At 39.8% G+C, this 16,220-nt stretch overlaps 1 protein-coding gene across 1 annotated transcript; it reads left to right on the top strand.

Annotated features, from left to right (window-relative positions):
- LOC103175758 (spermatogenesis-associated protein 16) lies at positions 1–15,225 on the top strand. The gene is made up of 10 exons (XM_042339262.1): positions 1–618; positions 1,058–1,203; positions 1,782–1,871; positions 4,588–4,672; positions 7,007–7,154; positions 8,172–8,318; positions 9,560–9,672; positions 13,326–13,490; positions 14,290–14,373; positions 14,931–15,225. Exons 1-10 carry the CDS (start codon positions 1–3, stop codon positions 15,159–15,161), a joined length of 1,827 nt encoding a protein of 608 aa, XP_042195196.1. The 3' UTR covers positions 15,162–15,225.
- Positions 15,226–16,220: the final 995 nt, after the last annotated feature.

Raw genomic sequence — 16,220 nt, 5'->3', positions numbered from 1 at the left:
ATGGCTTCCATGATTAGGAAAAATTCAGACAGCAAACAAAATGTGGCGATGAGCTGCAGAAGTGAAAAGGAAATAGATACCGTTAACCTGTGCGTGAAGAATACACCGGAGAACGTGACCGATCACACGGGGACTCCAAATGGGAATGGCAAAGCGTGCGGCCGAAAAGCAGAGGCCTACCTGAGCCAAAGAATAACGCACACAAGGAAGGTTAAGCTGAAAAGAAAGAGTACGTTGGACAGCTTAGGTATCAAAAGGAAACTCGAGAATGAAGAGAAATGCGTCGTCAAAAAAGAATTGAAAATAGCAGAACATCCAGATCCTTCAGCTGGTCAGTCCCTCACTCGAGTCCCACTGAAAAGTGTGATGGACGTTGAAATGAAGCTCGTCTATGTTGATGAACAAGAAATAACCTACGAGTTTGCAGAACCCCAAGAATATGGACCTACGCAGTCAGCATATGAGACCTCTAAACCCGGAGATCCTATGACTGCCTGCGCTTTGAATTTCGCACCTCAAATGGACAAATGGCTTGCCAAAGCTTTAAAAGATGCAAGTTTCTACTATCACCAGAAGAAGTACTCCGTGGCGGCAGGAAGATTCAGAACTGCGTTAGAGGCACGTGTTACTTTCATGTCAGTTTTTAAATCAAGATTAGTATTGGTTTATTACTATTAATATCCTCAGATTTTATATGTCGTTTGTTTCAAGAACAAATTAGATTTCTGCTAGAAAATAATATCTGGGGTACAGTTTGGGACAACATGGCAAGTGACTGCCAGGATGGTGGAAGGCGAACTAGATGGACCTCGGTCTTCTTTCGCCAGCAGCGATGGTTTACAATCATTTACTAACAATGAACAATTTGAAAAAATTAAGTAGCCTCAGTAAACCAATAAACTTTTATTGATATTACTTGTTTCAAGACGATATAATGCTAGGTCTACGTTTTTTTGAAAAAAGCAGATTGAATTTGCTGAACTTTGCTGAAGTCACTGAGTTTAGAAATGATCCTCTGTTGTATAATAACTAACGGAAAGTATTTGATTTTGTGCAGCTGTGCAGTAAAGGGGCAGTTCTGGGAAACCCATTTTATGCATCTTATGAGAAGATTTCGAGCATTGCCAGTTTTATTGAGACGAAGCTGGTGACCTGCTACCTACGAATGAGAAGACCAGACTTGGCTCTCAACCATGCTCACAGGTACACACTATTGGACAAGGTCCATTATATCATTCAAGGACATGGGGAAAGAGCGGGGGAGTGGGACTGATTGGGTAGCTCTACAAAGAGCTGGCGCAGATTATAGATGGGCCGAACAGCCTCCATTCTGTGCTGTAAGATTTTATGATTCTATTCCCATCTTCATCTGGAAGACATTATGTCAAATAGGCTCTGCTGTACACTTATAGAATATATTACTGAGGAAATTGGTGTCAGGCTTACCCTGACTGAGAGTATTTTCCAGTAACGCTTAGTTTTGTTAAAAAAAATATACACATACATATAGTTTTCTATTTCAAATACACATCAGAAGAGCATAGTTGCTGGGAGACTTACTCGAAAATAATGCAGTTCCAGTATTGGAAGATTGACCCAACCTCAAATATTTCTGCAGTATTGCTGTGGCAGGTATTGATGTCGTGACGCAACTGAAACGTTGAAGGGTGTAAATAAACTCCACGTACCTTTACATCTCGAGTTAATTCGGTGCCACTTTTTTTTTGTAAAAAATGTCACGCGCAAGGGGCTAAATGTGGACATTTTGAATCTATTCTCAGGAGCATACTGCTGAATCCAATTAACTTCCGGAACCATCTTCGCCAAGCTGTCGTGTTCCGCTGTTTGGAACGCTACACTGAAGCTGCGAGGTAAGTGCCGTCCTCACTGGGTCCAACTCGGCCGAGCCATTGGATTCACTGGATTCGATACGATTGCCATTTTACATAGCGCCTTTCACGTCAGGAGGACTTCTTCACAATAATGCTTATTACGGTGGATGAATTCCAAGCATTTTGGATTGAGCAGCAGTGGCACTGCACGGGCAAGGTGAACGTTTTCAATTCAACTGTAAGCAACAGAACATGAAAATCCCAAAATTGGCACACCATCACAAATCCTCACCTCTTACTCAATCTCCCCGATGGCATGTGTTGTGTGGCTTTATGTAGAAAGTGCGCGGGGTAACCGATGCAAGCCTGTTGTTCAATACGTTGCAATTATCCTCGGCAGCAGACAAATCAAAGCATAGACTAAGAATTCACTCTTTTCACTGTCCTGCCACTGAGTTCATGATGCTCGGCCTTCTCAAAGAAAGCCTGCAGCATTTCCAAGGACGAGCAAATTTCCATACTATTCATTCATCCATCCAGCCATCCACCCTCACCTCCACTGTTCAACTCTGTTCGTCTCCACACCCTGACCACAATACAAGTACCATTAGCTTATGTGCATAATATTACAAAATGTAATGATTCACAAACAAATCAAATTAACCTCCAATTGATCCATTCCTGTGATCAAAGAATTAATCAACACAGCATCAGCTACTGTTTGTTGGGGGTCGACTGCACGCCTGCCCTAGTGTGTGTGGGTGTGTGTTATCTGAGGGTAGTTAGTTCTGAAGCCATGTCCTCTAGTTTTGGCAGTAAATTGATCCCAATATTTATCTTCCATAATATCAGTTTAATTCTTGCTGGAACAAGAAGTAACAGAGTTCACTGGGTAATTATATTATCTCATGGTGATGTTTGGCCAATTTCAGTAAGATTGCACTCCTCAAACAATGCAGAGCTAATTATGGCAGTGATTCGTGGACTATCATGGCTTAAAGTGTTGAAACGACTGTTGGGAAGAAGCTTTTCTCTAACGCAAAGGCACAGATGAGCGGAACGTTGTTCCTAAATATGTACAATATTCGAGCTCTGCAACACTTGAACATTTATTTAGTCCTTTGCTCTGTGCAGCCATCCATTGAGAATGTGATATCGAACCATTTCAAAGGGTATAGCCACGGCTGCCAAGCAACTTGGCGGAATTAAGAAACGTACTGGGTGATTTACAGTTTCACCATCAACTGCTGCTCCACAAATAGTCTCTCCGTGAAAGACAATTAGACCTAAGGATCTTAAACTATTCAATTTACTCCACGGTGAACCAATAAGTCACGTTGATAAACAGGCCGTTTTCCCCTGGCTTTTCGCAGCAAGCATTGATCAGACAGGTTACCTCCAAACGAATGTTCTTGGCCCGATCCGAGAATCATAAAGTTGAGACTCGTTAGATTCTCCTCTCACCCCCACCTCACGCCCCCACCACCTCCCACTTCATTTGATGCCATTAATTCTGTGGTTGGGTAGGAACGAGCAAAAGTGCTAATAATCGGCCATCATTTATCTGCACAGATCTAGTTCACTGACCTTGCACCGATTCCCCTGACCTTGCGCTTATTCTGGCAGACCACCAAGGCAATTTCTCTGGGAAATAGATCTTCTGTCCCAGGTGGAGTCTTGGGTTCGCCACTCTTTGCGACGTATCTTTAGAAAATTAACTCGGCAAGATGCTTATCCCCGATTCCCAAAATAGCGAATACGATTGCAAGACGCGAGTTCTGTTCTTGAATAACGGCATTGATGGAAAGAATGCGTGCATAATTAATAGTTAACAAGAACATCCAAAAAAACTGCTACCGCAGTTAAACGGAAGCCGTTTCAAAAATAGACAATGTCTATTTCAAGTGGGTCCGTGAAAAATCAGTCACAGTGATACTGGTCGCACTAAGGTCACCAGATTTAGTGGCAAAAGAAGGAATCGAGTGGGACAAAAAGTGTTTTATGTTTTATATAAAGATTCTAAGGAAGCAAATATATTCTCATTCGTTTAAAAAAAAGTGGTGGGCAGCATCACAATAATAATAAGCCTTGCATTTGATACAGCACCTTGTTACATCTTCGAGACGTCTCAAAGAGCTTTAGAGAATTTACTGTGAAGTGCATTGGCTGTACGTTTTGTGAGTGAAATGCAGCAGCCAATTGCGCACAGCAATGATACCAGTTTTTTTTTTAAATAATGAAAATTAATATTGCGGGTGTGAAAATTCTTTAGGCAAATCGGCATCAGAGAACCTTAGGACACCGTTCAAAGTTAAGGACGCCACATGCTAAAAACAAAACACATACAAAATAAATTCTTTGTGGTTCAGAGCCACGACTTTGTGGAGTAACTACCACTAAGAGTAATAAGAGATGCTGCTGAATGATTTTATCTGCTCACAATAGTTCTTTGGAGCAATTTCTATACATTAGTACCGTGCGGGATTGCTGACCAAGGACGAAAAGCTCGACCATTGTTATTCTGATATACAGTGATGAACACGTTAGCACTTATTGTAAAGTGCTTTCAGCGCCCTCATTAACAGCAGATCCTGTGAATTCTTATCCCGGTGACAATCCATCAAAAGATCTCTGCAGCAAATAAAAACATCCAGCTTGGCTCCCAAGGACAGCAGCGTTTGAAAGTCTGTGGTGTTGCAAGTCTTTGCCCTATGCAAAGCATTATTTTGTCTGTGTGCTCTGTTTTATGCATCAGGAGTGCTATGATTGCTGACTACATTTATTGGCTGCATGGAGCGAAGGAACAGAACATCAGCAAACATGTCAAACTTTATTGGCAGGTGAGGATTGATACGCGAAAGAGGAGCGAACAGAATCGCTAGTGGAGTAAAATACTGATGAATTATTGCAAAAGATTCTGTAGCCAATGCAATGTTGAAAATGTAGTGTAGCCTAATAGCAAGCGCACCAGCTTGCCCAAAAAACAACCCGTCAACCAGTCTGTCGGAACTTGTAAGAATCGATTTTATATGGAATAACCCGCAATAAGCATTAGGGTTTATGAACATCTGTAGTCGCTGTTTGTATAAATCTACAAAAGCTTTTTAATGAAGCACAGTAGAGAGCCTCTCAGCCACTTTCATTTTATTTTGGTCTCACAGCAGATAAATTGCCTTACAGTGCCAACAAAAAAAAATGGTTACTTCAGATGTTAAACCTGTGCTGTCACTAGAGTTTGCTAAGGTTTCCGAGTCTCATGGGTGTGCAGACTCCTATTTACCAGTGCAACAAAGAGCCTTCATTTATCAGTGAAACAAATGAAAAACATATCAAAAGGCAGCGACATGTGAAATTCAATAAATGTTGCCCACAGGATCCTGGCAGCATTTCTCCACTAAATATTTCACTTCTGCATGTTGGGAGGACATCTTAACCAGCTTAATTGGAGCGGTTGGAGGTTGAAGACACAGGAGACGGTCTAAAAGAGGGGCCGGCTGGGAAGGTGGGAGCGAAAAGGCGAGGCAGAGGGACTACTGGGGTTAGAGGTCTCGAGTCCAGGGCAGAGGCTTGGCCACCGGTGGTGAGGCAGATCAGGGGGAGGCATGAAGCTGACCAGAGGGAGAGGCCAGAGTGCTCGGTTGCAGAAGATCGCAGGGTGAGGGGGCCACAGGATTTACTGTATTGCACGGGTTTCTTTGTTAGCATAAGAAAAAAGACAACGTGCGTTCCGAATGAGGACAGTTACCATTCCCTACAACAGCTGTTTTTTTTTTATTTGAGCGCTATTCTTGATCAGAGTAAGTGACCTCTGATTACGCCACTAAGCAAAATCTTTGCCAGTGGTCAGGTCTGACAAACCGAGCTATTTGTCCCGAAATAAACTTAAAATGTATGTAAATTGGTATTTTCTAACACTCAAAAAAAAAAAGTGGGTCTAAAGCCTTTAATTATCTTAGATTATTGTAACCATGGAAACACCATCATTTGGGAAACTGAACTTGAGATATTTTGCAAACATAGCTGGTTCTTGCGATTCACAGAGTCCTTTATTTAGCTGAATGTTATTTGGGCTGAAAACATAATCCCTCAATTTTGACTCTTTCCTTCCTGTGAGTTAAGGTAAGTTCTGATGGAAACACCGCAGCGCAGACTGAGGCCCTACAAACCCGTTGCGCACCTGGGCTCTCTCCCCTATCGCAATGGTTTGCATTGATCCCATTCCCTTGAGCTTTCACAATCTTTTGTCTTTTTTTCGCCCCCCCCTTCAAATATCCAACAAATTTTCTTTTAAATCTTGTAATGGGTTTGGTTGGCTTCAACAGCCAAGGTAAAGGAAGGCATTACTTTTTTTTATTTAGGTACTCACTCAAAAATTCTGACCCATATAGAATTTTTTTCTATATAAAAAAAAATCCTTCAAAACCCCTTCCTTTTTCCTTCTGGTGATCTTTAACTAGGATCTCTTGTAACTCAATTTATCCTATCAAAAAAAAAAACATTTGGAATTCTGGAAACCTATAATTAACAAGTGGCTTCACTTCTCCTACAAGGCGAAGTCTGCTGCAGAGATTCCTGAGAAAAAGGAGGTATAATAATAATAATCCTTGCATTTGACATAGCGCCTTAGCACATCGTCGAGACGTCTCAAAGCGCTTCACAGGATACGCTTTTTGTGGGCGAAACGCAGAAGCTAATTGCACACAGCAGAGTCCCACAAACAGTCGTGGCTTGAGTGGCCAATACGTTTGGGGGAGGGATTGGTACCGCTTAGTATTTTTATCTGTTAAGTTGCCCGTTGAAACCTTGCGTGCTCCAGCAAAATACTCGCCCAACTTTTCAAATGTCTCCGTGTAACTGTAACATTTTGTCCCTCACTTAGATATTATATACGATATATATATATATATCCCAGCTACAGTTTATTTTTGTAACATTAACACTGGGTGGCATTCAAGACACCAACTGCAGCCTAGCCAACGTCTTGTACAGATTTAACCAGACTCCTTGCTCAAATTTCCTACCTAAGAAATAAATGATAAAACAGACAAACAACCACAGGGATATGTGTAAGGTTTCTGAATAATTGATCATTGCACGCGCTGAATTAGTTATGAAGTTATTATTGTAGCATATTAATATCTAGCCCAGATACCTCTCCTATTTGATGTTACCAGGCAATGTTAGAAGAGGGCATTACTCAAGCTGAAACATTTTCAGTTATGTACACACCGTTTGCAGGGAAGCCAACCGCTGCCCAAATAGAAAAGATAAAAGAGGTTTTCAGGAAGAAACACCCAGCTTACGCCAACTATCTATATGCAGGTAACTGACTATTGCTCCTAACACCATTCTCACCTCCTCGAGTTTGGCCCTTAAACAATATTGATGTCTTCACACGTATTATTTATGGAACTAGTTGTACAAAGTGGATCTTATATTTTACAGCTATTGTGTGATGATCCTGTACAACAGCTTGCATTAATAAAGCGCCTTTTTCACGTAGGTGACTTCTCAAAGAGGTGCAGCATTGCTGTGCAAACCCGAGTAAGATGGGAGGTGGGGGCAGGGGTTGAAGGAAGATAGGAAGAAAGTTACCAAAGGCTGGGTGAGGAGGGAGGGAGGAAAAGTAAACACCATGCAATGCATTGCTGAAGATTGATCTGATCTTTGCACAGGTTAAGTACAGATGATTAATAATAATAATCCTTGCATTTGATATAGCGCTTTTCACGTCTTTGAGATGTCTTAAAGCGTTTCACAGAATATGCTGTAAAGTGAATTGATTGTATATTTTGTGGGCGAAACGTGGCAGCCAATTGTGCACATCAGGGTCTCACAAACAGTCGTGGGTTGAGTCACCAAATTATTGTTTTTTTTAAGAAATATTATCACCGGAAATCAATACACCAATCAGCTAACAACCGGGTTCTTACTTGCTGCTCGGTAAACAGAGGAGTGCGTGTGGAGTAAGGAAACTTGCCCAACATTTCGCTCTGCCCGGGAATCAAACTCAGGTCTCTCACTTACGAGGCGAGTGCTCATATTTTCCCTCATGCTCCCTCACTAAGGTACAGGACTCCACAAGTGAACTAATTATGGGTAGAAACGGAGGAGATCTTTTTTAGAACACACGTGGGAATAGGTCACATTTCGGTTTGAGATCTGTAAGCAGCCAAAACCATCTCATGAATGGGTCCATCTCTGAAGCTGACACCCCCAAAAGTAAAAAAAAAAAATGAATTCATTGCAATTTTCCAGTTTTTACCGAAAAGCTGTGTTGAACTCTACAATATTCTGTCAAAATAGACTAAAATATGAATTGAACGTTGATATTTTCAGACCCTGGCATCAGTCATATCCTGCCTCAGACTGTCGACTGGTCTGAAATCTTCCCACAACGCTACATGCTGCTACTTGGCTTCAAGAACCCTGAGGATGGCACCTTCTTAGAAAAGATTGTAAGCCGCAGGTCACCAACATTCACAGGTACACAGTCAGCGCTAAACAAATAATTACTGCAAAGCGGGCGGGTGGGGAGAGGGGAGGGGGGGGGGGGGGGGCGAGGCGTTAAATCAGCACCAGTCAATCTGTTGTGATGCTCATTCACTTATTGGTGCAGTCAGGCGCACAGAGCATGCTGAGTGCACATCTAACATAGGCAACCAAGACTGTACAGTCCAGTGAATACGTTACTCCTTCTGTTCTTAGTCAATTCCACTTAGTCTCCCCCAAAACCTGCAGTGTCCTTGGAGCCAGGTTCCTAGCTTTCAAACAAACAGGCTCCCACAAACCTGCTCATTCTCTAGGTGGGAAATACTGTCAGACAGACACATTCTGACAGGATCTGTGGACCACAGGTGGATCACAATCTATACATTCACCTACTGTGTAGACTTCATCGGGATTTGGGAAAGACAGCCAGCCCTCTGGGCAAAATCAAGTGACTGTACCATTGGCAACCCTGTTGTTGAGAATAATTTGGCACAGAGCCTCTCGGGATTGCTGAACAAAATGCATTAACTAACAGCAAAACACCCCAACAAGTTGAGTAGTTATTGTCATAGAATCATACAGCACGGAAGGAGACCATTCGGCCCATCGTGTCTGTGCCGCCAGTTGGGTGATTAGTTAACAAGGGGTGGAGACCACTTTCCATCAGCTTCAAGCAGCATGTGATGACGTAGTTGCTGAATAGGCATGAGCTATTATTATTATAATATTATTATTACTGTTTGAAAGCTAGGAACCGGGCTCCAAGGAGGACACTGCAGGTTTGGGGGAGACTAAGTGGAATTGACTAAGAACAGAATGAGTAACGTATATATTATTATTATAATAATGATCAAACAGATTCGGTTCCCACCCCTTTTAGGGACATTGTAGTTTTGTCAAAGCCAAACTGTTTATTTTTGTTATGTTAATTGAGCACCGTTTCTTTGCCAGCAGATGGCGAAGTTGCATTAAAAATAATAATTTGTGAAACTTTTACACAGTGCAATAGCACCACCTGCAGTGGTCCCATGTGATTGTTTGTTATTGTAAATAAAAATGCCGGTAAGCCCCGATACACTTGTTTAAAAATGCTTAAGCGATTTGTTTAAAAAAAAAGTGATAAAAGTGAATAAAGTGATTGAAAAATGCATCCAAGCTACTTTATAAGGTTGTTTGTTGCCCAAAAAGAAAATCGAATGGAAAGACGACAAAATTTGTTTCCTAATATTTTCTAGAGTATAAAACGCCCTTTTGGTCACTTACTATAAAAGAAGTCGAGAAGAACATGGATATCCTTGGGCGGAGGATTCTGCCAGTTTTAGATTTTATAACGTGCACTAAACTAGCCGTGGGTATATTCATTTATTGCCTTGACTCATGGAACAACTTTTTTTTTGATGTTGGGTTTGAAGATGTGTTTACATCAGGATGTACTTACATAGACTGGATAAACAACAACACAAAATCAATTCAAGGGCCTTTGAGGATCGTCCAATCTTCACAACAGGGAAATGGTTTAAAAACAAACATGCGACGGAGTAATTTTCAGTCCATCTTTAAAGGAAAACAAAACTGAGCTATAAAACAAATCTGGCATTCCTGGCTTCCACTGATTGACGGTGATATTAATATCATGAGTGATCTGGACCTCGCCAATTGTTGATTATTATGGTCAAGTTCACGTTAGCGTCAGCATGAAACTGTTTTGGTGGGAGTGAGCAGTTCATACCGTGCGTGAAATTGAAGTAATGATAATAAATTTGGTTTCAAAGGTATAAAGTTTAAGTGAGACCGTAATTTGTTCAACAGTTGGCGTACTGTAATTCCCTGTCACATCACACGCTGTGAAAGTATCACTATGGAGTTTTATCCCACATCACACTTGTGGAAACAAGGTGACTCGCTTGCAAAGTTGAAAAATTGCAGATTGCAAAGCAATATACTGTTGTGTCATACGCATGGTATAAACTGGGGGTTAAAACTGTTGGCGAACTTTTGGGGGTTGCTTTCCCCAGTGTAAAGTGTTTGTAAATCTGTTCTTCACTCTTGAATTAACTCCTGCGATGATTTTTGTACAGATGTTCTGAAACTACAGTGGAAACTCACTTTAAGGTCACCTCAGTAATGTGGTTAACTCATTTACATGATCATTGTTTTGTGCATTTGCTGTCTTATTCATTTCAGCACTAAATTGTATAATACAAACTCACGAGTGAGGCCAACACACAAAAGTGGTCAAAATCCTTCCGTCTGTTTCCTGACCCGATTAGTGAGTTTCCATTGTAATTTTCAATTCTACAATGTTTTTTGTATACCACAATATAAATCGTCTCGCTATTTGTTGGTAGTACACGTCATGTTGTTTGGTTTCAAAGAAAACAACTCCTGTTATTCAGCAAACAAGATTCTTGTTGTTCAGGGCATTTATAATGAACGAGTTTATGTTGACCATTTCTCCTGCATCAATTGATTTCCAATTTATCGAACAAAGCACCATTTATTGATAACAAGTACATGGTTTGATAAAGGGAATTTAATTTTCAGTTTTGTTTCTCAGATCATCATAAATGCTATATTAGAAGAAATGATTCTTAATCCATTGGGACCCATTCTTAATCCATTCCATTTAAATACCATATATTGGGCATTCATTTGGGGAAAATTACAGAATATAGTTATCCATCTGAAACTGTTTCTGCTGTTCTGCATATCTACCTCTTGCACTCAGTATTGTCCTTTGCCCCTCCCCACCCCCATAATTAATATCAACCAATTCTTCTTTTGCGTTTAATTCTACATCAGTATCGTCAACGAGGTTGGCACCGAAGGAGCGAATGTAAAATGGAATGTAATTTCCAATAATTTAAATTCAATATAAGGCAAGATACCCCATATAGGAAGTACCATTCGTGCTGCCTCTGACCTCGACAAATAGACAGAACCTGCCAGGAGGGAAACTGAGAAAGATGGGGGGGCAGTGTAAGATGACTCATAGCTCAGACATCAGGTCCCAAGCATATAAGGCAACAAGGACAAGACTGTAACAGACAAATAAGTGGAGAATAGATCGCCACACAAAACAAAACACCCACACACACACACTCTCTTGGTGGAGAAGGTGGAAATCCCTTGGAGCAGAGATCCACTGATTTGCTCCATTGGATTGTCCGATTTCTGGCACAAGATCTAAATACACAGTAAAGTCAAAAAGAAGCTTTTTTCAGTGTTTTTTTTTTACCCACTTCTCGCCAAATGTCTGGTAATGTCGATATGAGCTTTTGAAATTCTGATCCCTTGCGAGATTACAAACCAAAATTGTTGTACGTTTTTTTAAAAAAAAATGTATTTGATCTGTATGTGGTTCTTCAACAACCTTTTGTAATAGAAAGGGTTCCTGGAGGCGAGCCAAACAGCCAGTGGATATACAGTCTCCAACACAGCACTCTGTTTACACACCAAGTTCACCAGCTGTTTGCAAAAGGTAAGCCTGAGTACACCCGACACCAAAGGTAGCTTGAGAACCTTGCTGGGGGAATGAAACAACTAAATTAGTCAAACCTGGGCCGGATCAATCAATCAATCAATCAATTAAACAAACAGAATGAACTCAGCAACAGCAATCTGGTGTAAAAATAAAACCGAGCTATCAAACAATTCGAGAGCCATCTTCCAAAGCACTGTGACTGAGATCAATAGGGGAAGGATTTGGCCCGTAGTATTTGGCTCATCGAGGAGAAAGGGGAGCCGATAAACCCCAAACTCTCAGGTATTATCTTCTTTCACCGCATTAATACTCCTTGCGTTTGATATAGCTCTTTTCACATCTTCTCAATGTCTCAAAGCGCTTCACAGAATATACTGTAAAGTGAATTGACTGTATATTTGTGGGCAAAGCATAATAAATAACAAAAATAACAACAAATATTATTATTATTAATAATATTATTAGCACAGAGCATGTACATTGCCAGGTTTGAGTTGCACATGCAACTAAATTAGTTGTTCTAACATAAGCAAAGACCTTAAATTGCCTCAGATTTAAAGTTTTGAGCAAGAAAGTTTTCCATCTTTTAGTCTCTCAAAGCCTCTTTTTTTTTTCAAAAACAATTTTGACTCATTATCCATAAATAGCTTTCAATTCAACCAGTTAGAACATTGTGACGGACCTTCAGGAAAGCACAGATAGATTAAGTTCCTTCCAAGCTCTTACCATTTCTGCTGAAAAATCATGCATACCAGCTATTCCTACCAGCAAGATACAGATCGGGTTATTCTGGTTGCATTTGGGATCCACTGGGAGTTCCTTCACCAAAGGCATTTAAATATCATGAATATTAACTTGATTGGTCATTCCGCCTAATCCCAGGTGACAGGAATCAGATCCAAGTGCAAGGAAGTGATTTGCTTTCCCACTTGCTCTCCTCTGATTATTCCCCAAAATGTAATTGGTTTGGGGGAAGAAAAAAAACTTTGGTTCATTTTTGTGTGAGAAAGTGGCTGTTTATGCATCAATTGTAATATAGGTCGACTAAACAACTTGCAATTGTCAAAGAAGTACAAAAAATGTGAAAATATTTCTTTTTTAAAACAGAAATGTCTGTGTATACATTGCAATTCATTATAACAAAATCTAAAGGAAGAAATCCATGGTAAACTATCATAATAGAATTCTCTGTTCCTGCTCAACCCTGAAACTTTAATTTACCCACAGTTGGGAAAATATATATTCAATTTATTCAAAATAATAATTATTGAAATAATAGCTTTATCTTCAACAAAGCAAATCCTGCCACGAGGCCAAAATGAGTCTTTTTTTCTCTTGTTGCAAAGTCATCATATCAAATTTAGGAAACAAACGGACCGCCTCAATTCAAAATGTTCTTACAATTAGCCCCTACTTGTTCGGGTATAGCCAGCTGCAAATTAGCGTTTGACTTGTTTTGAAATGTGTTTTGTGTTTGATATCATTCCTTTAATGTGTATTCCTTTGATGAGGGTCAGGGGGGAATTTGCCCGGGAGCAGGTGTGATTGAGAAACTACAGTATGCCAGTTACCTGAGTCAACTGAAGCGTATGAAGGAGCAAGCGCAAGTGATCAACCAGACTATTGCAGAACTTGCCACCATGCCCTATCTACAAGAGATGAGTCAACATGAAATTGAACTGGTAAAAATAATCCTTCTTTTTTTTAATACAGCTTTTACTTGAAAGGACTAAACACGCCACCTGTTACTCGTTCCTTTTCTGCCATTAGAACAATAAAAGCCATCTCCCTTTGATTGCATATTTAAAGGAAAGACTGGTGGGAGCACTTAGTTTAAAAGCACCTATCTGTCTGCTTCTCTCTTTTTTTAAAAAAGGCAGAGGAGCGAGAACGTGATATGATTTGTCTTGCTTAAAAAAATATTTAAAGAACAATCAACCTTTGACTTCAGATGACAAATAGAAAGTTTTAAAGCCTTGCCTGTATATTCATGGCTCCTGAATCTCTCCATTTCTAATTTAACTAGATATGCAACATGTATATACTTCACTAAACCTGCAGTTTAGTCCAAATGTATTTATTATATATTTCACTGCCATTCTCCGCCAAGATACTGATGTACTGTAATATCTTGGTTCCTCCAATACCACATTAAATTTGTGCAATTAACTGAAAACAATGGTTCTTTTTTGGAGCATGTTGCACAAAGTTGGCGGCAGTAAAGTTTTAGCATTAAATGTCATTAAAACATAATTGGAACTAATCATGTCATTCTTGTCAAGCTTTCTAAATCGGAGATAATGAACCCAATCACCAATTGCTGGCAGTCAGAATTAGACTGCTATTGTCCATGGTAGATGATTAATTGGAACACTTAATGTTTAAATGAATATTTTTGAATTGTGCTTTAATCTATTTGAAGTTTTTCCCCCCCCACCCATGTGAGTCCTACATTTGACACGGTTTATCTTTGCACCACAGCTGCATTCACTGATGACAGATGCCATCGACACCCTTGAAGGAAACCGCAACAACGCAGAATGCGTTTGGAATAAAACCGAAAAGGTAACGCTTATCGCATAGTAAGTTTTGTCCCGAGTCATCACGCATTAAATGTCTGCGCTTAAAAGAGGCTTCTGATGAGGAAGCAAATTACTTTACATTGCTTTCACCACTTAAAAAGAATCTCTTCTTGTTCTCCCACCATTTTAGACCCCCAGATATCTATTGGGTTGAGTGTGGGCAGGCATTATACTGCAAGGTGTCTGCTCTGCTCATGTAAAATATTAAATCCCACTACTTGCATCATAGCACAGAACACGATGATCAGCGTATTGGCATTCGGATCTGGAAACAAGTCAGAGACAACTGTGCTTATCAATTTCTTTCCTATGTTGCTTTAGAAATTTAGCTTTGACCTTTCAAATCGGCCGGTTTGGCATTATTTGAAGATTTCAAAAAAATTGGGCATTTCCTAGAAAGTAAATATAGAAAGATTGACTGAGAAGTAAAATGATGTCTCAGTTTAGACAAACCTTTTAAACAGTTCACATATTTTTATATCGGCATTGTAGAGGAAGGATGTGTTTCATGCACATTAAACATGGGGTGATTATTTACAGGTTGGGCTAATTGAGGATCTCATCTATCAATTGGAAGATAACTTTTTGAAGTCGAAAGCCCTGAAAACTGCTCGTAAACAAAGAAGAGAAGTGAAGAAACTAAAGAGTCAGAAGTTGGTCTTGATGCCTGGGGATCTGAAGGCAGGCAGAGATACGGCGAGGTCCGGAGGAAGGACAGTGATACACACTCAGGCCGACAGGAGAGATAACAAAATCTCATCTTCAAATTAACCAAGCATCACTTGAGAAAGGTCTTGTTTTTTTGCCCAGTGCCTGGCCTCATTTCATTACCTCCGCAAGCAGAAATAAATTGATCTCAGAACTTCAATGTCTGTGTTCCAGTATTTTTTTCAGGCAAAGTAGAACCGAGCCCTTAAAACCTGTATCTTAAATAATGGTCAGCATCGACTAGAACACGAAAAGTTCTACTGCAAAAAAAGTTTGCAGTAGAGACCACCAACCTCTATTCTTAATTTTTTGGCAAACCAGTCAACTAAAAATGATCAGTTTGGAAAATTCAATCCATGGATTTCTTACAAAATAAGTTGTAAATTATTTCGTTGAAAAAGATGGTTAAACTTTGTAAGAGCTTTGAAACTTCACGTGCCAAAAATAGTCACTTGTACATCTAAAATGCAATTTAACTACTGTACGCAGTCACGCAACAGGTTGTTACGCTGTACCTCAAACATTTGATTTAGTTCACAATGGCAATTTTCCAATCAGTAAGGGAATCACTGTTGAGGGATGTTGTTGTAGATTCTCTCTGAAACCCTAAGCTTTCAAAATCCCTTTTTCCAAAAAATCACCCAAGTCTGCATTGAAAATTGTCCAATGCAATTTCCTGCTTGAAGGCAGATGATTATTAAGAACTTTGCTCTTTCTTTCCAGCCTGAAATTTGGTATTCCAATCATAAAATGCACAAAAGCATGAACCTCAAAATGTTCATTTGGCCCATCCACATTTATACCACATTTCCAGATCCAAACTGCTATGCAGCTCAGTTATTGTTCTCAGAAGTCTTCTTACTCTAAAAGGGAAAAAAAAATGTCAGAATACTCACCAATTTTGCATTCTAGAACAATTGGCAATACTGTACATCAACCTCTCTTAAACTATGATTTATTTACATAATTCACTTTCACAAGTTGAAAAACAAACTGAATTGACTGAAGTGTGAATGACTTCTCTCACCTTCTGCAATGACTCAAAACAGATTTTAAAATGAGGACGTTGAAAAAAAATATATTTTTCAAAAATATTTATTGCATATAATATCCAGTGGATGT

This window comes from Callorhinchus milii, unplaced genomic scaffold, assembly GCF_018977255.1.
Source record: "Callorhinchus milii isolate IMCB2004 unplaced genomic scaffold, IMCB_Cmil_1.0 Scaffold11, whole genome shotgun sequence".
Lineage (NCBI taxonomy): Eukaryota > Metazoa > Chordata > Chondrichthyes > Chimaeriformes > Callorhinchidae > Callorhinchus > Callorhinchus milii.
This window is presented reverse-complemented; position numbering and strand designations above follow the sequence as displayed.